The 25,010-nt window shown below is 53.2% G+C and overlaps 1 protein-coding gene across 2 annotated transcripts; it reads left to right on the forward strand.

The window, feature by feature from the left end:
* The first annotated feature begins 2,282 nt into the window (after positions 1–2,282).
* pafah1b3 lies at positions 2,283–24,619 on the forward strand. Of its 2 annotated transcripts, XM_041182657.1 has the most exons (6): positions 2,283–2,307; positions 3,990–4,148; positions 8,843–8,932; positions 10,256–10,372; positions 20,512–20,634; positions 24,175–24,618. In XM_041182657.1, the coding sequence occupies exons 2-6, from the start codon at positions 4,068–4,070 to the stop codon at positions 24,436–24,438; spliced, it is 675 nt and encodes a 224-aa protein (XP_041038591.1). In that variant the 5' UTR covers positions 2,283–2,307; positions 3,990–4,067; the 3' UTR covers positions 24,439–24,618. The 2 variants fall into 2 exon arrangements, with proteins under 2 accessions (XP_041038591.1, XP_041038593.1); XM_041182659.1 differs by lacking the exons at positions 2,283–2,307; positions 3,990–4,148 and adding an exon at positions 5,957–6,013 and having other exon boundaries at positions 24,175–24,619.
* The last annotated feature ends 391 nt before the right edge of the window (positions 24,620–25,010 follow it).

A 25,010-nucleotide genomic window follows, 5' to 3' on the forward strand; every position in this document is an offset into this window, starting at 1 on the left:
TCTCTCTCTCTATCCCCCTCCCTCTCTCTCTCTCTATCCCCCCTCGCTCTCTCTATCCCCCTGTCTCTCTCTCTCTCTATCCCCCCCTCTCTCTCTCTCTATCTCTCTATCTCTCTCTATCTCTCTCTCTCTCTCTATCTCTCTCTCTCTCTCTCTCTATCCCCTCTCTCTCTCTCTCTCTTTCTCTATCCCCCCTCACTCAATCTCTCTATTCACCCTCTCTCTCTCTCTCTCTATCTCGATCTCTCTCTAACGGTTTTTCACTCACCCGCTCTCGGCGTTTTGCTGACGCCCCATCCCGGTTCCCGTCAACTGCGCCGCCAATCGTCGCCCAGCGCCTGCAGCAGCTCCGCCAATCGTCGCCCAGCGCCTGCAGCAGCTCCGCCAATCAGCGTTCAGCGCCTGCAGCAGCTCCGCCAATCGTCGCCCAGCGCCTGCAGCAGCTCCGCCAATCAGCGTTCAGCGCCTGCCGATGCTCCGCCAATCGTTGCCATCGCCTGCAGCAGCTCCGCCAATCGTCGCCATCGCCTGCAGCAGCTCCGCCAATCGTCGCCATCGCCTGCAGCAGCTCCGCCAATCGTCGCCCAGCGCCTGCAGCAGCTCCGCCAATCAGCGTTCAGCGCCTGCCGATGCTCCGCCAATCAGCGTTCAGCGCCTGCAGCAGCTCCGCCAATCGTCGCCCAGCGCCTGCAGCAGCTCCGCCAATCAGCGTTCAGCGCCTGCCGATGCTCCGCCAATCGTCGCCATCGCCTGCAGCAGCTCCGCCAATCGTCGCCCAGCGCCTGCAGCAGCTCCGCCAATCAGCGTTCAGCGCCTGCCGATGCTCCGCCAGTCGTCGCCATCGCCTGCAGCAGCTCCGCCAATCGTCGCCCAGCGCCTGCAGCAGCTCCGCCAATCAGCGTTCAGCGCCTGCCGATGCTCCGCCAATCGTCGCCATCGCCTGCAGCAGCTCCGCCAATCGTCGCCCAGCGCCTGCAGCAGCTCCGCCAATCAGCGTTCAGCGCCTGCCGATGCTCCGCCAATCGTCGCCATCGCCTGCAGCAGCTCCGCCAGTCGTCGCCCAGCGCCTGCAGCAGCTCCGCCAATCAGCGTTCAGCGCCTGCCGATGCTCCGCCAGTCGTCGCCATCGCCTGCAGCAGCTCCGCCAGTCGTCGCCCAGCGCCTGCAGCAGCTCCGCCAATCAGCGTTCAGCGCCTGCCGATGCTCCGCCAGTCGTCGCCATCGCCTGCAGCAGCTCCGCCAATCGTCGTCCAGCGTCTGCAGCAGCTCCGCAATCAGCGTTCAGCGCCTGCAGCAGGTACGCCAATCAGCGTTCAGTGCCTGCAGCAGCCCAGCCAATTTGCGTTCAACGCCTGCAGCAGCTTAGCCAATCGTCGCCCAGTACCTGCAGCTTTGCTCCAATCAGCGTTCAGCGCCTTCAGCATTTCCGCCAATCGTCACCCAGCGCCTTCCGCAGCTCCGCCAATCGTCGGCTAGCGCCTGCGGCATCTCCGCCATTCAGCGTTCGTCGCCTTCTACAGCTCCGCCAATCAGCCTTCAAGGCCTTAAGCTGCTTCACCATTCGTCGTCCAGCGCCAGCGCCTGCACCTGCCCCGCCAATCGCCGCTAATAACCTTCAGCAACTACGCCAATCAGCGCTCAAGACTTCAGATCAGGGGTGGACCCCTGCCCTAGCACCTCCCCTCACCTTGGCCCGGTAAATATCTGTCCAGGCACCACACCCTGGCATCACCGCTAGCCGAGGCCCGGCATCCCCCACTGCTCGGGGCAACCTCTACCCTCCGCTTCGGTTATGCCTGTCGCCTGGCACCGCCCCGCTGGACACGAGCCTCCCTCTCACTCCGCCTCTCCATATGGCCCCTCCCCCTATCCACATACTGCTACTGGCCATGCCTCTACACCAGGCCCCGCCTCTACCCCTGGCTCCCGCCTCTGGCACCTCCCCGCCACTGGCCCCGCCTCTACATCTTGCCCCTTCCCCTGGTACCGCCTCCACGCCTGACCCCACCCATCAGCTGGCCCCGCCTTTGCACCTGGTCCTGCCCCCTCTCGCTCTCCCCTCATTCTGCGCCCCCTATAAATGCCCCGCCTCTTCACTTGGCTCCGCCCTCCCGCTGACTCGCTCATTCTCTGCACCTCATCCATCGTGACCACATAGCCGGCCACGCACGTTTCGGCTGGCTCCCCCTACGTGCGGAGTGGTTGTTCCCAAACATAACGACCCACCCCCTCCCCCCCCCCAAACAGTGAATGGTACAAACCGAGCACCAGTCGCGCAAGCGCAGAAATATTCAGCGCTGCGTCCGGGTAAGATAGACAGATAGAGGGATAGAGAGAGAGAGGGAGGGAGGGAGGGGGGAGAGAGAGCTTCATCCCTCCCCGCGACATCACCCCCCCCCCGATCCCTCCCCCCGAGATCCCCCATCCCCCCCCCCCGAGATCCCCCGATCCCTCCCCCCGAGATCCCCCATCCCCCCCCCCCCGAGATCCCCGATCCTCCCCCGAGATCCCCATCCCCCCCCGAGATCCCCCGATCCCTCCCCCCGAGATCCCCCGATCCCTCCCCCCGAGATCCCCCCCCCCCGAGATCCCCCGATCCCTCCCCCCGAGATCCCCCCCCCCCGAGATCCCCCCATCCCTCCCCCCGAGATCCCCCCCCCCGAGATCCCCCGATCCCTCCCCCCGAGATCCCTCCCCCCGAGATCCCCCCCCCCCGAGATCCCCCGATCCCTCCCCCCGAGATCCCCCCCCCCGAGATCCCCCCATCCCTCCCCCCGAGATCCCCCCCCCCCGAGATCCCCCGATCCCTCCCCCCGAGATCCCTCCCCCCGAGATCCCCCCCCCCCCGAGATCCCCCGATCCCTCCCCCCGAGATCCCTCCCCCCGAGATCCCCCCCCCCCGAGATCCCCCGATCCCTCCCCCCGAGATCCCCCCCCCCGAGATCCCCCGATCCCCCCCCCCCCGAGATCCCCCCCCCCCGAGATCCCCCCATCCCTCCCACCGAGATCCCCCCATCCCTCCCCCACCGAGATCCCCTCGCACCCCCCCCCCCCCCCAGATATCCCCCTTTGCCAAACCTGCCCCCTCTCGCCCCCCCCGCCCCCTCTCGCCCCCTCCCCTGCCCCCATCGTGCCCCCCCACCCCCATCGCCTACCCCATCGTGCCCCCCCACCCCCATCGCCTACCCCATCGTGCCCCCCCACCCCCATCGCCTACCCCATCGTGCCCCCCCACCCCCATCGCCTACCCCATCGTGCCCCCCCCACCCCCATCGCCTACCCCATCGTGCCCCCCCACCCCCATCACCTACCCCATCGTGCCCCCCCACCCCCATCGCCTACCCCATCGTGCCCCCCCACCCCCATCGCCTACCCCATCGTGCCCCCCCACCCCCATCGCCTACCCCATCGTGCCCCCCCACCCCCATCGCCTACCCCATCGTGCCCCCCCACCCCCATCGCCTACCCCATCGTGCCCCCCCACCCCCATCGCCTACCCCATCGTGCCCCCCCCACCCCCATCGCCTACCCCATCGTGCCCCCCCACCCCCATCGCCTACCCCATCGTGCCCCCCCCACCCCCATCGCCTACCCCATCGTGCCCCCCCACCCCCATCGCCTACCCCATCGTGCCCCCCCACCCCCATCGCCTACCCCATCGTGCCCCCCCCACCCCCATCGCCTACCCCATCGTGCCCCCCCACCCCCATCGCCTACCCCATCGTGCCCCCCCCACCCCCATCGCCTACCCCATCGTGCCCCCCCACCCCCATCGCCTACCCCATCGTGCCCCCCCCACCCCCATCGCCTACTCCATCGTGCCCCCCCACCCCCATTGCCTACCCCATCGTGCCCCCCCCCACCCCCATCGCCTACCCCCATCATGCCCCCCCCACCCCCATCGCCTGCCCCCATCGTGCCCCCCCACCCCGGGCGTACCTGGAGAATCAATGCCTCTCATGGCCTGTTCTTTACCTGACGTATTTCAGGATCGCTCTCGCAGTGAACACCCCTGAATCCTGATCAAAGAACCTTCTGGAAGTCTCAGCACACGTTATTTGGTCGGAATGAGTGACGGAGATAACAACCCAGCAGCCATTCCTGTTCCTGTCACTGACGTTCAGGGCGATGGACGATGGATGTCCCAGGTAAAGTGGCAGCTCAATAACAGGAGCTTCCTGTGTCGTCACATCAGCTACTCCTCAAAATGGGTGACGGACACTCTGCCTGTCAGTTCTGCACTATCCAGGTGTTATACCTTCCACTTTTATACGCTCCAAAGAAATTATAGACTGTCTACAGCACAGAACGAGGCCATTCAGCCCGAGCAAATCCGTTCCTCCCTCTCTTCACTCTTTTCCCTGCACTCTGCACATTTCCTCTTTTCTCTTTTGAATTCCACGATTGACCTTGCCTCCACCACCCTCTCAGGCAAGGCATTCCCGATCCTAATAACTCTTCCTTATGTGGCCCTTTGTGAATCTTTCCTGCACCCTCTCCAAAGCCTTCTTACAGTGTGTCACCCAGAATGGGACACGCTATTCCGGGGTTTATGAAAGTTTGTCTTCTCCAGGCTTTTGTACTCTTTACTTCTATTTGAAAAACCCAGAATCCCATATGCCTTTGCCAACTTGCTCAACCTGTGCTGTCACTTGCAATGATTTGTGTACAAATGTCCCCAGGTCTCTGTGCTCCTGAACCCCCTTTATTTTACATTGTGTCTTCCCGTCCTTCCTACCAAAATGCAATATTTCACACTTCTCTGCACTAAATTTCATCTGCCATTTATCTGCCCATTCCACCAACTTGCCTATGTCCCCTTGAAGTCAGTCACTATGTCCTCACAGTTCACAATCTTTCAACGTTTTATTTCATCTGCAATTTTTTAAATTGTGCCCTACTTGTGTCTGAGGTCTTGGGTCAAGAATGTGGATCAAGGAAAGCATGGGTCCTAGCACTGACCCCTGGCGAACCTCGCTGTGTACCTGACACCTGCAAGGAAAGCATGGGTCCTAGCACTGACCCCTGGCGAACCTCGCTGTGTACCTGACACCTGCAAGGAAAGCATGGGTCCTAGCACTGACCCCTGGCGAACCTCGCTGTGTACCTGACACCTGCAAGGAAAGCATGGGTCCTAGCACTGACCCCTGGCGAACCTCGCTGTGTACCTGACACCTGCAAGGAAAGCATGGGTCCTAGCACTGACCCCTGGCGAACCTCGCTGTGTACCTGACACCTGCAAGGAAAGCATGGGTCCTAGCACTGACCCCTGGCGAACCTCGCTGTGTACCTGACACCTGCAAGGAAAGCATGGGTCCTAGCACTGACCCCTGGCGAACCTCGCTGTGTACCTGACACCTGCAATGGGGGAGTTATTTTATGAGGAAAAGTTGGAGAGGCTGGAGCTGTATCCATTGGAGTTTAGAAGATTGAGAGGTGATCTTATTGAAAAATATAAGACCCTGAGGGGACTTGACAGGGTGAATGCTGAAAGAATGTTTTCCCCTTGTAGAACTAGGGGACACAGCGGAAATGTAAGGGGTGTCCCATTTAAGATGTACAAACATGCGAATTGGGAGCAGGAGCTGGCCACCAGGATTAGAGGGGAGGTGGTGGAGTAGTGGTATTGTCACTGGACGAGTAATCCTGAGATCCAGGGTAATCCTCTGGGGACCCGGTTCGAATCACACCACAGCAGATGGTAAATTTGAAATCAGCACTAGGACCATCAGGAAAACAGTTTAAACAAGGAGATGTGGAATATTATAAAAGGGAAGACCAGAAAGAGTGGGAAGGACCTGGCAAGGTTATAGGGAGTGATTGGGAAGTAGTAATTGTGCAACACGATAATCAAACTGTTAGTGTGCATTCTTCACAGTTAATCGGTACTGACTGTACCTTTACAGGCTCTGAACAAGACATAGAACACGAGGAGGCACTTCACACACACACACACTGGGTAGTTATGAGGAGCAGACGACGGCAGATACAGGGTTGACTGACTATGAACAAGGTAATACTGAGGTACAGGACAACGTTATTCGTCCTTAAGTCCAACTACCCAAAGTAGGAACAAAGGTAACAAACGTGCCAAAAGGGGCCAGTGTGTGGACAGATGCCACTCTCATAAGGAGAGCAGGAAAGGCTAATGGTAAATACAAACATTAGCTAAATGTGCAGGACGAAGGACAGGAGACAAGATCTATCAATTGGCAAACTGAGGTCAAGATGTGTAAACCCAGAAAGCACAGGATGAGTTCTGACAGTGGACCAGAAAGCAGCCGTGACACTAGAAAAAGATCACAGACTTGCGAACAGGATCCTGCTCACTTGGGAGAAGATCATAGAGTAGATGTCCAGAAAAGGAGAGGAATGTGAGTAGAGGCCCTAGCTTAACAAGGAAGACGAGAGCAAGCTAGCAATCTCAACAGGAGCAGAGTCCTTATGACAAGAGAGATTCTAGTAGCTGCTAATAAATTGGAAAATAATCTGATAAAGGAAGCCAAATGGAAAGAGTTAGAAAGTTGGAAGGAATTTGGGGTATTTTCTGAAATACCTGACAGAGGACAGCTAGCTTTATCTCACAGATGGATCTGTACAGAAAAGCTACTCCCAGATGGCACACATAAGGCCAAAGAGAGATTAGTAGCCCGAGGCCTTGAAGAGATTCTAGGAGATCAGGGTGTCAGAGTGGACTTGCCTACTGCAGGGAAAGTGAGTTTGAAGATTTTTCTAAGCTATTTTGGCATCCTATTCCTGGGAGTGCGAATCGATTGATATAAAGGCTGAGTTTTTACAGGGGGAGAAGTTTCAAAGGGAAATTTCTTTTTAAAGTGCCCAAAGAAACCGGGGGTGTAGCAGGAAAGCTGTGGGAGTTGAGCAAGTGTGTTTATGGAGTGAATGACGTGTCAAGAGTTTGGCATTTTCCCATGAGGTCTGTCCTGTTGAAATCGGGTTGCATTCAGTTAAAGGCAAACCCTGCAGTGTTCTACTGGTATCATAAGCAGAAACTAGCTGGAATCTTTATCATGCATGTTGGTGATTTCCTGAGGGGAGGATCTGTAGAATTTGAACACTGGATAAGCGAAGATAAGCAAGGAATTCCAGGTTGGAGGTCAGGCTTCAGGGGCCTTTAAGCATATAGGTTTAGACATTATACAGTCATAGAGGTCTACAGCACACAAAAAGGCCCTTCGGCCCATCGAGTCTGCACCGGTCAAACAAGTAGCTAACTATTGTAATCCCATTTTCCAGCACTAGTCCCATATCCTTGTTAGCCATGGCTTCGCAATTGAACATCCGGATACTTCTTAAATGTTATGAGGGTTGCTGCCTCTACCACCCTTTCAGATTCCCATCACCCACCTCACATCCCCACTAAACCTCCTGCCCCTTCCCTTAAATCTATGCCCCCTGGTTACTGATCCCTCCGCCAGGGGGAAAGGTTCCTTCCTGTCTACCCTACATTAAGCAGAGCTAGTTAGGAGTGACATTGAATCAACAATCTTATCTAGAAAATGTTAATCATATCCCAATAACTCAGGTTGGATCCTCACCAAAAGAGGATCCTGTTACCAAGGAAGAAACGGAACAGTTGAGTAGTTTGACTGGGCAGTTGAACTGGTTGTGCACTCAGACTAGGCCTGGCTAGTTATGACGTGTTGGAGCTGAGTACCATGATGAAACATGCTGCAGTTCAGCAAGTTCTGAGAGCAAATAAAAATATTTAAAAATTAAATTCTCAGAGATGTGTGCTCAAGTTTCCAGCCTTGGGTGATCCAGAAGATATGAGGTTGGTCATTTTTAGCGATGCTTGACATGCTGATCTTCCAGATGGGTACTCTAGCACAGCAGGGTTCATCATATCCTTGGTGGGATAGAACGATAAATGTTGTCCGCTGGCTTGGGAGGCCAAGAAAATAAAAAGGGTAGTGGAAAGCACCTTAGCTGCTGAAACGCTGACCTTGGTAGAAGCATTAGATATGGGGGTTTACTTATCCAATATACTGACAGAAATATCATATATGGGACAATGTGGGAAAAGGTTGCCCATGGAGTGTTATGCTGATAACCAGTCTCCTTGGGATAATGTTCATTCCGTGAAACGTATCACTGAGAAAAGGCTAAGAACAGACCTCGCCAGCATAACAGAAACGTTAGAGTGGAGAGAGATCTCTAAGATACAATGGGTTGATACAAGTCACCAACTATTCGACTGTTTTACGAAGAGAAGCACCTGCTCTAAGAAATGATTAAATGTATTATAAGAGGGGAGTTTTCTGTTATAATGAAATACGGGCACTATGGATGTGGAAATATGTGGCATTATTTCCTTATGTTTGTTTAAAAAAAATGTTCTTTTAAGGTTTTTTTCAAAGTTTTAATTTAAAAAGAAAAGAGGGGAATCTGTCAATGTACGAATAATTACCGTGCCCGGCAATCTCCTTGTTAAAGACAATTGCGGGTTAACCAGGTGATTATCCGGTCGAAACAGTATAAAAACATACAGCTGGAACACTTTGTGTGGAAGCTATTCAGAAGCCAGTAGCACTGAGGAGTTGTCTTGAAAATAGAGCAGCTTGAACCAAAGGACCAGCCGGGATTAATTCTTCCACTATAACCTCTTATTGTGAGTAACACCATGGATTGTGCTCAGAGCCCATTCCCCAGCCCTCATACTTTTGGAGTTTCGAATGGGATTTTGGATTACACGTGGTGATTTGCCATACCCGAGGCTTACCTGTTGTTTCCTTGCTGAGATGTATTTGGACTGTTTTGAATGTTCCAGTATAATCACGGAGTAACATTGCTTCTCTCAACATTAACCCCTTGTATCTTGCAGCACAACCGCTTTGTGGCTGACACAAAGGACAAGGAACCTGATGTCTTGTTCGTGGGAGACTCGCTGGTCCAATTACTCCACCAGTTTGAGGTGAGTCCCTCCTCTCAATGAAAGAGGCACCAGGTAGGAATATAGAAGCAGGAGGAGGCCATTCAGCCAACTGAGCCTGCTCAAGCCATTCAATAAGATCATGGCTGATCTGGTTGTGGTTTCAACTGCACTTTGCCGTCTGTCCCCCCCATAACCCTTGACTCCTTCGCCTAACAAAATCTGTCTAACTCTCCCTCAAATATATTCAATGACCCAGCCTCCATTGTTTTCAGGGGAAGAGAATTCCACAGACTAATGACACTGGGAGAGGAACATTTTTTTCCATCTCTGTCTTAAACGGTAGACCTCTTATTCTTAAACTGTGTCCCCTGGCTCTAGTCTCTCTCACAAGTGGAAAGGTACTCTCGGTATCTAACCTATCAAATCCCCTCAGGATCTTGTGTTTCAGTAAGATTACCCCTCATTCTTCGAAAGATAAGCCCCTCATCCCACAAATGAGTCGCATGAACCTTCTCTGAACTGCTTCTAAAACATTTATATCTTGTTTCAAACAAGGAGACCAAAACTACACTGTATTCTTGATATGGTCTCACCGAAGCCCTATACAGCTGCAGTAAAACATTCCTACTTTTAGATTCCATTCCCCTTGCAATAAACAGCAACACTCCCTTTGCTTTCCTCATCACTTGCTGTGCCTGCATCCTAACTTTTTGATTCATGTACCACGACAGCCAGATCCCTCTGTACCATCGAGTTCTGCAGACTCTCTCCATTTAAGTAATACACTGCTTCTCTGTTCTTCCTGCCAAAGTGGACATGTTTACAATTACCCACGTTATACTCCATCAGCCAACGTTTTTCCCACTCACTAAATCCATCGATATCCCTTTGCAGACACTCCACCTCCTCTTGCAACTTACTTCCCTACCTATCATTGGCAAATTTAGCTCCAATACATTCGGGTCCTTCATCCAAGTCATTGATGTAGATTGTAGTTAGTCGAGACCCCAGCACTGATCCCTATGGCACTCCACGAGGTGGCGCTTGCCAACCCAGATTGCCCAACAATAAATTTACTTTGTAATTTGGAATTGAGTCACACAAATCAGGGACAAGGCAGCTCCCAACTGCAGCAACAATGGAAGATGATGAAAATCCCACCGAGGTGGTGTGTGTCACAAGTGGTATTGTTCTGGAGCTTACGCCAAGGAATCATTCCCACTGTCCAAAGTCAGTGACCCCCAGGCCCGAGCTCACCCTATAATGGCTGGTGTCTCACTGTCTCTCTCTGTTCCCCCTGTGTGTCACACCCCGTGTCTCTGTCTCTCACTCTCCCACTTACGGCTGTGTCTCTCCGGACAGATCTGGCGCCAGTTATTTTCCCCTCTTCACGCCCTGAATTTTGGAATTGGAGGAGATGCAACACAACACGTCCTGTGGAGACTACAAAATGGAGAACTGGAGAACATCAGACCAAAGGTACAGGTTGAGGATGAGCCAGGAATCTATCAGAGCAAAGGGATAGATTGTCAGAGACCTGGGAATATTAGAGCAGAGGGATAGATTGTCAGAGATCTGGGAATATTAGAGCAGAGGGATAGATTGTCAGAGATCTGGGAATATTAGAGCAGAGGGATAGATTGTCAAAGATCTGGGAATATTAGAGCAGAGAGATTGTCAGAGATCTGGGAATATTAGAGCAGAGGGATAGATTGTCAAAGATCTGGGAATATCAGAGCAGAGGGATAGATTGCCAGAGATCTGCGAATATTAGAGCAGAGGGATAGATTGCCAGAGATCTGGGAATGAGAGAGATCTGGGAATATTAGAGCAGAGGGATAGATTTTCAGAGATCTGGACATATTAGGGCAAAGGGATAGATTGTCAGAGATTTGGGAATATTAGAGCAGAGGGATAGATTGTCAGAGATCTGGGAATATTAGAGCAGAGGGATAGATTGTCAGAGATCTTGGAATATTAGAGCAGAGGGATAGATTGTCAAAGATCTGTGAATATTAGAGCAGAGGGATAGATTGTCAAAGATCTGCGAATATTAGAGCAGAGGGATAGATTGCCAGAGATCTGGGAATGAGAGAGATCTGGGAATATTAGAGCAGAGGGATAGATTGTCAGAGATCTGGACATATTAGGGCAAAGGGATAGATTGTCAGAGATCTGGGAATATTAGAGCAGAGGGATAGATTGTCAGAGATCTGGACATATTAGGGCAAAGGGATAGATTGTCAGAGATTTGGGAATATTAGAGCAGAGGGATAGATTCTCAGAGATCTGGGAATATTAGAGCAAAGGGATAGATTGTCAGAGATCTGGGAATATTAGAGCAGAGGGATAGATAGTCAGAGATCTGGGAATGTCAGAGATCTGGGAATGTTAGCAAAGGGAGTGGTGTGGGAAAGAGGGGTTCCATTTCGTGGAGCACTGGCATCATTATTGGAACAGGAGGAGTCGGTACCGTTGGGACGGTCTCCACCTGAACCGATCTGGGACCAATGTTCTAGCGAAAAGGGTAAATAGGGTGGTCAACAGGACTTTAAACTAGAAAGTGGGGGGGGGGGGAAGGGGAAAACTCCAAGAAGTATGACGAATGGGAAACAAAGCAGCAGGTTAGCGTGTGGGGGGTGGATTCAACTTCATGGGAAATTATGAAAAAACTGAAAAGAAAGGAGAGCCCAGGAGAGGCTTTCTCCAGAACACAAAATAGGACAGAGTGTTTGGAAAGGGCTAAGAATCTAACTTCAAGCACATCAGATAAAGGGACGACAATGAGAAAGGGGATGGGAAATACAGGATTGAAGGTGTTGCATCTGAATGCACGTAGTATACGAAATAAGGTAAATGAGCTTGTGGCTCAGATTGAAATTGGCAGGTATGATGTGATAGACATTACGGAGACATGGCTGCAAGGGGATCAGGACCGGGAGCTAAATATCCAAGGATATACATCCTATCGACAAGATAGGCAGGTTGGCAGAGGGGCTGGGGTTGCTTTGTTAGTAAGAAATTAAATTAAATCGATAGTAAGAAATGATGTAGGGTCAGATGATTTAGAATCAGTGTGGGTAGAGTTGAGGAACCGCAAAGGTAAAAAAACCATAATGGGAGTTATGTACAGGCCTCCGAACAGTAGTCAGGATGTGGGGCACAAGATACACCAGGAGTTAGAAAAAGCATGTAAGAAAGGCAAGGTTACAGTGATCATGGGGGATTTCAATATGCAGGTAGACTGGGAAAATCAGGTTGGTAGTGGATCCCAAGAAAAGGAATTTGTGGAATGTCTACGAGATGGCTTTTTGCAGCAGCTTGTGGTGGTGCCCACTAGGGAACAGGCAATTCTAGATTTAGTGATGTGTAATGAGGCAGATTCGATAAGGGAGCTTAAGGTGAAGGAACCCTTAAGAGGAAGTGACCATAATATGATAGAATTTATCCTGCAATTTGAGAGGAAAAAGCTGGAATCAGATGTAACGGTATTACAGTTGAATAAAGGCAACTACAGAGGCATGAGGGAGGAGCTGGCCAGAATTGACTGGGAGATGAGCCTAGCAGGAAAGACAGTGGAACAGCAATGGCAGGAGTTTCTGGGAGTAATTTGGGAGACACAGCAAAAATTCATCCCTAGGAAGAAGAAGCATACTAAAGGGAGGACAAGGCAACCATGGCTGACAAGGGAAGGCAGGGACAGCATAAAAGCTAAAGAGAAAGCATACAATGTGGCGAAGAGCAGTGGGAAACCAGGGGATTGGGAAGCCTACAAAGACCAACAGAGGACAACTAAAAAAGAAATAAGGAGGGAGAAGATTAAATATGAGGGTAAACTAGCCAGTAACATAAAAAAAAGATTGCAAGAGTTTTTTTTAGATATATAAAGGGTAAGAGAGAGGCAAAAGTGGACATTGGGCCACTGGAAAATGACGCTGGAGAATTAGTAGTGGGGAACAAAGAAATGGCGGAGGAACTGAATAGGTACTTTGCGTCAGTCTTCACGGTGGAAGACACGAGTAACATCCTCAATGTTCAAGAGAGTCGGGGGGCAGAGGTGAGTATGGTGGCCATTACCAAGGAGAAGGTGCTAGGAAAACTGAAAGGTCTGAAGGTGGATAAATCACCTGGACTAGATGGATAACACCCCAGAGTTCTGAAGGAGATAGCTGAAGAGATAGTGGAGGCTTCAGTGGTGATCTTTCAGGAATCACTGGAGTCAGGGAGAGTCCCAGAGGACTGGAAAATCGCTAATGTAACCCCCCCTGTTTAAAAAGGGAGTGAGGCAAAAGACGGGAAATTACAGGCCGATTAGCCTGACCTCGGTCTTTGGTAAGATTTTAGAGTCCATTATTAAGGATGAGATTTCAGAATACTTGGAAGTGCATGGTAAAATTGGGCAAAGTCAGCATGGTTTCATCAAGGGGAGGTCATGCCTGGCAAATCTGTTAGAATTCTTTGAGGAGGTAACGAGTAGGTTAGACAAAGGAGAGCCAATGGATGTTATCTACTTGGACTTCCAGAAGGCCTTTGACAAGGTGCCGCACAGGAGGCTGCTCAGTAAGATAAGAGCCCATGGTGTTAGAGGCAAGGTACTAGCATGGATAGAAGATTGGCTGTCTGGCAGGAGGCAGAGAGTGGGGATAAGGGGTCCTTCTCAGGATGGCGGCCGGTGACTAGTGGAGTTCCGCAGGGGTCAGTGTTGGGACCACAACTTTTCACTTTATACATTAATGATCTAGATGAAGGAACTGAGGGCTTTCTGGCTAAGTTTGCAGATGATACAAAGACAGGTGGAGGGACAGGTAGTATTGAGGAGGCAGGGAGGCTGCAGAAGGATTTGGACAGGTTAGGAGAATGGGCAAAGAAGTGGCAGATGGAATACAATGTGGGGAAGTGTGAGGTCATACACTTCGGTAGGAAGAATAGAGGCATAGACTATTTTCTAAATGGGGAGAGAATTCAGAAATCTGGAATGCAAAGGGACTTGGGAGTCCTGGTCCAGGATTCTCTTAAGGTTAATTTGCAGGTTGAGTCGGTAGTTAGGAAGGCAAATGCAATGTTGGCATTTATTTCGAGAGCACTAGAATATAAAAGCAGGGATGTGCTGCTGAGGCTTTATAAGGCTCTGGTCAGACCACATTTAGAATATTGTGAGCAATTTTGGGCCCCGTATCTCAGGAAAGATGTTCTGGCCCTGGAGAGGGTCCAGAGGAGGTTCACGAGAACGATCCCAGGAATGAAAGACTTAACATATGAGGAATGTTTGAGGACTCTGGGTCAGTACTCGATGGAGTTTAGAAGAATGAGAGGGGATCTGATTGAAACTTACAGAATACTGAAAGGCCTGGATAGAGTGGACGTGGGGAAGATGTTTCCATTAGTAGGAGAGACTAGGACCCGAGGGCACAGCCTCAGAGTAAAGGGAAGACCTTTTAGAACAGAGATGAGGAGAAACTTCTTTAGCCAGAGAGTGGTGAATCTATGGAATTCATTGCCACAGAAGGCTGTGGAGGCCAGGTCATTGAGTGCACTTAAGACTGAGATAGATAGGTTCTTGATTGGTAAGGGGATCAAAGGTTACGGGGAGAAGGCGGGAGAATGGGAATGAGAAACTTATCAGCCATGATTGAATGGCGGAGCAGACTCGATGGGCCGAATGGCCTAATTTCTGCTCCTATGTCTTAGAGATAGATAGAGATATGGGAATGTCAGGAGCAAAGGGATAGAGTGTCAGATCTGGGAATAATAAGAGCAAAGGGATAGATTGTCAGAGATCTGGGAATATTAGAGCAAAGGAATAGATTGTCAGAGATCTGGGAATATTAGAGCAAAGGAATAGATTGTCAGAGATCTGGGAATATTAGAGCGAAGGAATAGATTGTCAGAGATCTGGGAATATTAGAGCAGAGGGATAGATTGTCAGAGATCTGGGAATATTAGAGCGAAGGAATAGATTGTCAGAGATCTGGGAATATTAGAGCGAAGGAATAGATTGTCAGAGATCTGGGAATATTAGAGTACGGGGATGGATTGTCAGTGGTCTGGGAATGTCAGAGATCTGGGAATATTAGAGCAGAGGGATAGATTGTCAGAGATCTGAGAATATTAGAGCAGAGGGATAGATTGTCAGAGCTCTGGGAATTTCACAGCAAAGGGATAGATTGTCAAAGATCTGGGAATGTCAGAGATCTGGGAATATTAGAGCAGAGGGATAGATTGTCAGATCTGGGAATATTAGAGCAGAGGGATAGATTGTCAGAGATCTGGGAATATTAGAGCGAAGGAATAGATTGTCAGAGATCTGGGAATATTAGAGTACAGGGATGGATTGTCAGTGGTCTGGGAATGTCAGAGATCTGGGAATATTAGAGCAGAGGGATAGATTGTCAGAGATCTGGGAATATTAGAGCAGGGGGATAGATTGTCAGATCTGGGAATATTAGAGCAGAGGGATAGATTGTCAGAGATCTGGGAATATTAGAGCAGAGGGATAGATTGTCAGAGATCTGAGAATATTAGAGCAGAGGGATAGATTGTCAGAGATCTGGGAATTTCACAGCAAAGGGATAGATTGTCAAAGATCTGGGAATGTCAGAGATCTGGGAATATTAGAGCAGAGGGATAGATTGTCAGAGATCTGGGAATATTAGAGCAGAGGGATAGATTGTCAGAGATCTAAGAATATTAAAGCAGAGGGATAGATTGTCAGAGATCTGGGAATATTGGAGTAAAAGGATAGGTTCTCAGAGATCTGGGAATATTAGCAAAGGGATAGATTGTCAGAGATCTGAGAATATTAGAGCAGAGGGATAGATTGTCAGAGATCTGGGAATATTAGAGCAGAGGGATAGATTGTCAGATCTGGGAATATTAGAGCAGAGGGATAGATTGTCAAGAGATCTGGGAATATTAGAGTAAAGGGATAGGTTGTCAGAGATCTGGGAATATTAGCAAAGGGATATATTGTCAGAGATCTGGGAATATTAGAGTAAAGGGATAGATTGTCAGAGATCTGGGAATACTAGAGCAGAGGGATAGACTGTCAGAGATCTGAGAATATTAGAGCAGAGGGATAGATTGTCAGAGATCTTGGAATATTAGAGCAAAGGGATAGATTGTCAGAGATCTGGGAATATTAGAGTAAAGGGATAGATTGTCAGAGATCTGGGAATATTAGAGTACAGGGATGGATTGTCAGTGGTCTGGGAATGTCAGAGATCTGGGAATATTAGTGCGAAGGAATAGATTGTCAGAGATCTGGGAATATTAGAGTACAGGGATGGATTGTCAGTTGTCTGGGAATGTCAGAGATCTGGGAATATTAGAGCAGAGGGATAGATTGTCAGAAATCTGGGAATATTAGAGCAGAGGGATAGATTGTCAGATCTGGGAATATTAGAGCAGAGGGATAGATTGTCAGAGATCTGGGAATATTAGAGCAGAGGGATAGATTGTCAGAGATCTGAGAATATTAGAGCAGAGGGATAGATTGTCAGAGATCTGGGAATTTCACAGCAAAGGGATAGATTGTCAAAGATCTGGGAATGTCAGAGATCTGGGAATATTAGAGCAGAGGGATAGATTGTCAGAGATCTGGGAATATTAGAGCAGAGGGGTAGATTGTCAGAGATCTAAGAATATTAAAGCAGAGGGATAGATTGTCAGAGATCTGGGAATATTGGAGTAAAGGGATAGGTTCTCAGAGATCTGGGAATATTAGCAAAGGGATAGATTGTCAGAGATCTGAGAATATTAGAGCAGAGGGATAGATTGTCAGAGATCTGGGAATATTAGAGCAGAGGGATAGATTGTCAGATCTGGGAATATTAGATCAGAGGGATAGTTTGTCAAGAGATCTGGGAATATTAGAGTAACGGGATAGGTTGTCAGAGATCTGGGAATATTAGCAAAGGGATATATTGTCAGAGATCTGGGAATATTAGAGTAAAGGGATAGATTGTCAGAGATCTGGGAATACTAGAGCAGAGGGATAGACTGTCAGAGATCTGAGAATATTAGAGCAGAGGGATAGATTGTCAGAGATCTGGGAATATTAGAGCAGAGGGATAGATTGTCAGAGATCTGGGAATATTAGAGCGAAGGAATAGATTGTCAGAGATCTGGGAATATTAGAGTACAGGGATGGATTGTCAGTGGTCTGGGAATGTCAGAGATCTGGGAATATTAGAGCAGAGGGATAGATTGTCAGATCTGGGAATATTAGAGCAGAGGGATAGATTGTCAGAGATCTGGGAATATTAGAGCAGAGGGATAGATTGTCAGAGATCTGAGAATATTAGAGCAGAGGGATAGATTGTCAGAGATCTGGGAATTTCACAGCAAAGGGATAGATTGTCAAAGATCTGGGAATGTCAGAGATCTGGGAATATTAGAGCAGAGGGATAGATTGTCAGAGATCTGGGAATATTAGAGCAGAGGGATAGATTGTCAGAGATCTAAGAATATTAAAGCAGAGGGATAGATTGTCAGAGATCTGGGAATATTGGAGTAAAAGGATAGGTTCTCAGAGATCTGGGAATATTAGCAAAGGGATAGATTGTCAGAGATCTGAGAATATTAGAGCAGAGGGATAGATTGTCAGAGATCTGGGAATATTAGAGCAGAGGGATAGATTGTCAGATCTGGGAATATTAGAGCAGAGGGATAGATTGTCAAGAGATCTGGGAATATTAGAGTAAAGGGATAGGTTGTCAGAGATCTGGGAATATTAGCAAAGGGATATATTGTCAGAGATCTGGGAATATTAGAGTAAAGGGATAGATTGTCAGAGATCTTGGAATATTAGAGCAAAGGGATAGATTGTCAGAGATCTGGGAATATTAGAGTAAAGGGATAGATTGTCAGAGATCTGGGAATATTAGAGTACAGGGATGGATTGTCAGTGGTCTGGGAATGTCAGAGATCTGGGAATATTAGTGCGAAGGAATAGATTGTCAGAGATCTGGGAATATTAGAGTACAGGGATGGATTGTCAGTTGTCTGGGAATGTCAGAGATCTGGGAATATTAGAGCAGAGGGATAGATTGTCAGAAATCTGGGAATATTAGAGCAGAGGGATAGATTGTCAGATCTGGGAATATTAGAGCAGAGGGATAGATTGTCAGAGATCTGGGAATATTAGAGCAGAGGGATAGATTGTCAGAGATCTGAGAATATTAGAGCAGAGGGATAGATTGTCAGAGATCTGGGAATTCCACAGCAAAGGGATAGATTGTCAAAGATCTGGGAATGTCAGAGATCTGGGAATATTAGAGCAGAGGGATAGATTGTCAGAGATCTGGGAATATTAGAGCAGAGGGGTAGATTGTCAGAGATCTAAGAATATTAAAGCAGAGGGATAGATTGTCAGAGATCTGGGAATATTGGAGTAAAGGGATAGGTTCTCAGAGATCTGGGAATATTAGCAAAGGGATAGATTGTCAGAGATCTGAGAATATTAGAGCAGAGGGATAGATTGTCAGAGATCTGGGAATATTAGAGCAGAGGGATAGATTGTCAGATCTGGGAATATTAGATCAGAGGGATAGTTTGTCAAGAGTTCTGGGAATATTAGAGTAAAGGGATAGGTTGTCAGAGATCTGGGAATATTAGCAAAGGGATATATTGTCAGAGATCTGGGAATATTAGAGTAAAGGGATAGATTGTCAGAGATCTGGGAATACTAGAGCAGAGGGATAGACTGTCAGAGATCTGAGAATATTAGAGCAGAGGGATAGATTGTCAGAGATCTGGGAATATTAGAGCAGAGGGATAGATTGTCAGAGATCTGGGAATATTAGAGCAAAGGGACAGATTGTCAGAGATCTGGGAATATTAGAGTAAAGGGATAGATTGTCAGAGATCTGGGAATACTAGAGCAGAGGGATAGACTGTCAGAGATCTGGGAATATTAGAGCAGAGGGATAGATTGTCAGAGATCTGGGAATATTAGAGCAAAAGGATAGATTGTCAGAGATCTGAGAATATTAGAGCAGAGGGATAGATTGTCAGAGATCTGAGAATGTCAGAGATCTGGAAATATTAGAGCAGAGGGATAGATTGTCAGAGATCTGGGAATATTAGAACAAAGGGATAGATTGTCAGAGATCTGGGAATATTAGAGCAAAGGGATAGATTGTCAGAGATCTGGGAATATTAGAGCAAAGGGATAGATTGTCAGAGATCTGGGAATATTAGAGCAAAGGGATAGATTATCAGAGAACTGGGAATATTAGAGCGGAGAGGTAGATTGTCACAGATCTGGGAATATTAGAGCAGAGGGATAGATTGTCAGAGATCTGGGAATATTAGAGTAAAGGGATAGATTTTCACAGATCTGGGAATATTAGAGCAAAGGGATGGATTGTCACAGATCTGGGAATGTGAGAGATCTGGGAATATTAGAGCAGATGGATAGATTGTCAGAGATCTGGGAATATTAGAGCAAAGGGATGGATTGTCAGAGATCTGGGAATGTGAGAGATCTGGGGATATTAGAGCAGATGGATAGATTGTCACAGATCTGGGCATATGAGAGCAAAGGGGTAGATTTTTTTCTTGCAATTTGATTTTGTGGAATGAACGAGATGAAATGTAAACAATGTGGAACATTGTACAGGAGCAACCCATTCACGGTGAATTGAGAGGCAGTGAGTTTCTCTCTTACAGTTTGGGTTCGTGGTTAAGGATCCTAATCAGCTAACGTTTAAGATTAGATTGGCATGGATTTATGTCGTGCCTTTCACCCTAAGAAGCATTGAAGCACCTTTTGTGCGCGGTCAATGTTGTAATGAAGGAAATGCCGCTCTCTGTCCACCACAGCAGCAATGTGAGACTGACTGGATAAGCTGTTTATAATGAAGTCCATCGTGGGAGGAATATTGACCCGAGGAACAGGAAGAGGCGAGGGAACAGATTCTCCTCGTTGTCTCAGAGTGGCAGCGCTGAGTGGCGTTCATCTGAGAGTGCAGACAGGGCCTTGATTTAATGCAGCGTCTGAAAACCGGCACCTCTGACCCTGCAGCACTCCCTCCATTCTGGCGTTGGGGAGTGTTGGGCTGGGTTCCAGGCTCTAGCTTCTGAAGTGGGTATTCTTACTCAGGTGTGAGAGACTGCTGCCAACTGAACCACTGCTGTCATTTTATAGCGAATGTGAGGGGGGGTGGGGACAGGTAAATGTGATCTGGTCTGGGGGCTCCAATGGAGGCTAAATACTGATCCAGACTTGTTGGGCTGAATGGACTGTCTGTGTTGTAATGTCTGTGTATTTCTGTAAAAGATATGGAATTGGTTGGGAAGAGGGAGACAGAGAGAAGGGCGAATGGGATTGCACTCAGAACGTGGTGAGTGGTGTATCCCAGCAGCCTGTACCTGGCTGTCAGCTTTCCACTGTATTTCTGAATGACTTGGGTGAACAGAGTTGGGTCTGGAAGTTTTCTGATGCCAGTGAGTTCAGTGACAGGGTGGAGAATGTACAGGGAGCTGGATTTTACATTGATTGATTAGCTCCGTGGGTAACACAGGGGATGGAGCGGTGGCAAGTGTGAGACCAGCCACTTTGGATTGCTGGTTGCTGATGCAAGTGCTGGTCAAGCTGGTTCCTTTTGAATTTGCAGGTCATCGTCCTTTGGGTGGGGACAAACAATCATGAACACACAGCAGAGCAGGTTGCTGGAGGAATTGAGGCCATCATCCATCTCCTGGATCAGCAGCAGCCTCAGGCCAAAGTCATCGTGTTGGTGAGACCTGAGGCTGGGGGGTAGTGGTGGGAGAACGGGCAGAGGGAATGGCAGTGAGGAGGGAGGGGAGGGGGATGGAGAGAGCGAGGTGGGGGCGGGGCAGGCAGAGGGTGTTGTGGGGCAGGTGAGAGGGAGGGGCCACAGTTGGGGGAGGGGGTGGTGGGGAGGGGATGACGGGGGAGGGGGGTGACGGAGGAGGGGGTGGTGGGGAGGGGGGTGACGGGGGAGGGGGTGGTGGGGAGGGGGGTGACGGGGGAGGGGGTGACGGAGGAGGGGGTGGTGGGGAGGGGGTGACGGGGGAGGGGGTGACGGGAGAGGGGGTGGTGGGGAGGGGGGTGACGGGGGAGGGGGGTGACGGGGGGGGTGGTGGTGGGGAGGGGGTGACGGGGGGGGGTGGTGGGGAGGGGGTGACGGGGGAGGGGGTGGTGGGGAGGGGGTGACGGGGGAGGGGGTGGTGGGGAGGGGGGTGACGGGGGAGGGGGTGACGGGGGAGGGGGTGGTGGGGAGGGGGTGACGGGGGAGGGGGTGGTGGGGAGGGGGGTGACGGGGGGGGTGGTGGTGGGGAGGGGGTGACGGGGGAGGGGCTGACGGGGGAGGGGGTGACGGGGGAGGGGGGGTGACGGGAGAGGGGGTGACGGGTGGGGGTGGTGGTGGGGGGGGGGTGGTGGGGAGGGGGTGACGGGGGAGGGGCTGACAGGGGAGGGGGGTGACGGGGGAGGGGGTGACGGGGGAGGGGGTGGTGGGGAGGGGGTGACGGGGGTGACGGGGGAGGGGGGTGACGGGGGATGAGGTGACGGGGGAGGGGGTGACGGGGGTGACGGGGGAAGGGGTGACGGGGGGGGTGGTGGGGAGGGGGTGACGGGGGAGGGGGTGACGGGGGTGGTGGGGAGGGGGTGACGGGGGAGGGGGTGACGGGGGAGGGGGGTGACGGGGGTGGTGGGGAGGGGGGTGACGGGGGAGGGGGTGACGGGGGAGGGGGTGACGGGGGAGGGGGTGGTGGGGAGGGGGTGACGGGGGAGGGGGTGGTGGGGAGGGGTGACGGGGGAGGGGGGTGACGGGGGAGGGGGTGGTGGGGAGGGGGTGACGGGGAGGGGGTGACGGGGGAGGGGGGGTGACGGGGGAGGGGGTGACGGGGAGGGGGTGACGGGGGAGGGGGTGACGGGGGAGGGGGGTGGTGGGGAGGGGGGTGACGGGGGAGGGGGTGGTGGGGAGGGGGGTGACGGGGGAGGGGGTGACGGGGGAGGGGGTGACGGGGGAGGGGGTGGTGGGGAGGGGGGTGGTGGGGAGGGGGTGACGGGGGAGGGGGTGGTGGGGAGGGGGTGACGGGGGAGGGGGTGACGGGGGAGGGGGTGGTGGGGAGGGGGTGACGGGGGAGGGGGGTGACGGGGGAGGGGGTGACGGGGAGGGGGTGACGGGGGAGGGGGGTGACGGGGGAGGGGGTGGTGGGGAGGGGGTGACGGGGGAGGGGGTGGTGGGGAGGGGGTGACGGGGGAGGGGGTGGTGGGGAGGGGGTGACGGGGAGGGGGTGACGGGGGAGGGGGTGGTGGGGAGGGGGTGACGGGGAGGGGGTGACGGGGGAGGGGGGTGACGGGGGAGGGGGTGGTGGGGAGGGGGGTGACGGGGGAGGGGGTGGTGGGGAGGGGGTGACGGGGGAGGGGGTGGTGGGGAGGGGCTGACGGGGGAGGGGGTGGTGGGGAGGGGGTGGGTGATGGGGGAGGGGGGTGACGGGGGAGGGGGTGGTGGGGAGGGGCTGACGGGGGAGGGGGTGGTGGGGAGGGGCTGACGGGGGAGGGGGTGGTGGGGAGGGGCTGACGGGGGAGGGGGTGGTGGGGAGGGGGTGATGGGGGAGGGGGTGGTGGGGAGGGGGTGACGGGGGAGGGGGTGGTGGGGAGGGGCTGACGGGGGAGGGGGTGGTGGGGAGGGGGTGATGGGGGAGGGGGTGGTGGGGAGGGGGTGGTGGGGAGGGGCTGACGGGGGAGGGGCTGGCGGGGGAGGGGGTGGTGGGGAGGGGGTGGTGGGGAGGGGGTGACGGGGGAGGGGCTGACGGGGGAGGGGGGTGGTGGGGAGGGGGTGGTGGGGAGGGGCTGACGGGGGAGGGGCTGGCGGGGGAGGGGGTGGTGGGGAGGGGGTGGTGGGGAGGGGCTGACGGGGGAGGGGCTGACGGGGGAGGGGGTGGTGGGGAGGGGGTGGTGGGGAGGGGCTGACGGGGGAGGGGGTGGTGGGAGGGGTGGTGGGAGGGCTGACGGGGGAGGGGGTGGTGGGGAGGGGGTGGGTGATGGGGGAGGGGCTGACGGGGGAGGGGGTGGTGGGGAGGGGGTGGGTGATGGGGGAGGGGCTGACGGGGGAGGGGGTGGTGGGGAGGGGGTGGGTGATGGGGGAGGGGCTGACGGGGGAGGGGGTGGGTGATGGGGGAGGGGGTGACGGGGGAGGGGGTGGTGGGGAGGGGGTGGGTGATGGGGGAGGGGCTGACGGGGGAGGGGGTGGTGGGGAGGGGGTGGGTGATGGGGGAGGGGCTGACGGGGGAGGGGGTGGGTGATGGGGGAGGGGGGTGACGGGGGAGGGGGTGGTGGGGAGGGGGTGGGTGATGGGGGAGGGGGTGACGGGGAAGGGGGTGGTGGGGAGGGGGTGGGTGATGGGGGAGGGGGGTGACGGGGAAGGGGGTGGTGGGGAGGGGGTGGGTGATGGGGGAGGGGGTGACGGGGGAGGGGGTGGTGGGGAGGGGGTGGGTGATGGGGGAGGGGGGTGACGGGGGGAGGGGGTGGTGGGGAGGGGGTGGGTGATGGGGGAGGGGCTGACGGGGGAGGGGGTGGTGGGGAGGGGGTGGGTGATGGGGGAGGGGCTGACGGGGGAGGGGGTGGTGGGGAGGGGGTGGGTGATGGGGGAGGGGCTGACGGGGGAGGGGGGTGGTGGGGAGGGGGTGGGTGATGGGGGAGGGGCTGACGGGGGAGGGGGTGGGTGATGGGGGAGGGGGGTGACGGGGGAGGGGGTGGTGGGGAGGGGGTGGGTGATGGGGGAGGGGCTGACGGGGAAGGGGGTGGTGGGGAGGGGGTGGGTGATGGGGGAGGGGCTGACGGGGAAGGGGGTGGTGGGGAGGGGGTGGGTGATGGGGGAGGGGGTGACGGGGGAGGGGGTGGTGGGGAGTGGGTGGGTGATGGGGGAGGGGGTGACGGGGGAGGGGGTGGTGGGGAGGGGGTGGGTGATGGGGGAGGGGGGTGACGGGGGAGGGGGTGGTGGGGAGGGGGTGGGTGATGGGGGAGGGGGTGACGGGGGAGGGGGTGGTGGGGAGGGGGTGGGTGATGGGGGAGGGGCTGACGGGGGAGGGGGTGGTGGGGAGGGGGTGACGGGGGAGGGGGTGGTGGGGATGGGGTGGGTGATGGGGGAGGGGCTGACGGGGGAGGGGGTGGTGGGGAGGGGGTGACGGGGGAGGGGTTGGGGGGGAGGGGTCTGTCTCCGATGTGGGCAGTGGGCTCTGTCAGTGACTCGGGGATTGCTCCTGCTCAGGGTCTGAGCCCAGTGTGTTCTCTCATTGCCCCATCACAGGGACTGTTACCCCGCGGGAAGGAACCCAATCCACTGCGGGTGAAGAATACCCTGGTCAACGAGCTGGTGAGGAACACGGTGGAAAGTCTCAGTAACACTTCATTCCTGGACGTGGACCCAGGCTTGGTGAATTCTGACGGCACCATTAGCCACAATGATATGTATGACTATCTGCACCTGACTCGCCATGCCTACACCAGTGTCTGCAAGCTGATCCATGCCCGGGTACAGCAACTGCTGGGTGAAGCTGTCTCTGACTTGTGATGCCTGGACTGAACTGTCCCCCTTGGCACAGCCACATGGAGACCTCACCGCAGTGAAGGACCCACTGGAGGGCAGGCCCTGTGGGGAGAGCGGGTGCAAGTTAAGATGACCAAACTCAAACAATAAACCTTCCTCTGATCCCTCCCACACCCAGCCCCCTCCCTCCTCACCTCCCCCCGCCCCCCCCAACACACACACACACACACCCCACACACGCACAGCCCACACACACACACACAGCCCACACACACACACACACGCACAGCCCACACACATGCACAGCCCACACACACACACACACACAGCCCACACACACACACGCACACACACCCCACACACGCACAGCCCACACACACACACACACACACGCACAGCGCACACACACACACACACACACACACACCCCACACACGCACAGCCCACACACACACACGCACAGCCCACACACACACACACGCACAGCCCACACACACACGCACACACACCCCACACACGCACAGCTCACACACACACATGCACAGCCCACACACACACACGCACAGCCCACACACACACACACACACATGCACAGC

This window comes from Carcharodon carcharias, unplaced genomic scaffold (assembly GCF_017639515.1).
Source record: "Carcharodon carcharias isolate sCarCar2 unplaced genomic scaffold, sCarCar2.pri scaffold_985_ctg1, whole genome shotgun sequence".
Lineage (NCBI taxonomy): Eukaryota > Metazoa > Chordata > Chondrichthyes > Lamniformes > Lamnidae > Carcharodon > Carcharodon carcharias.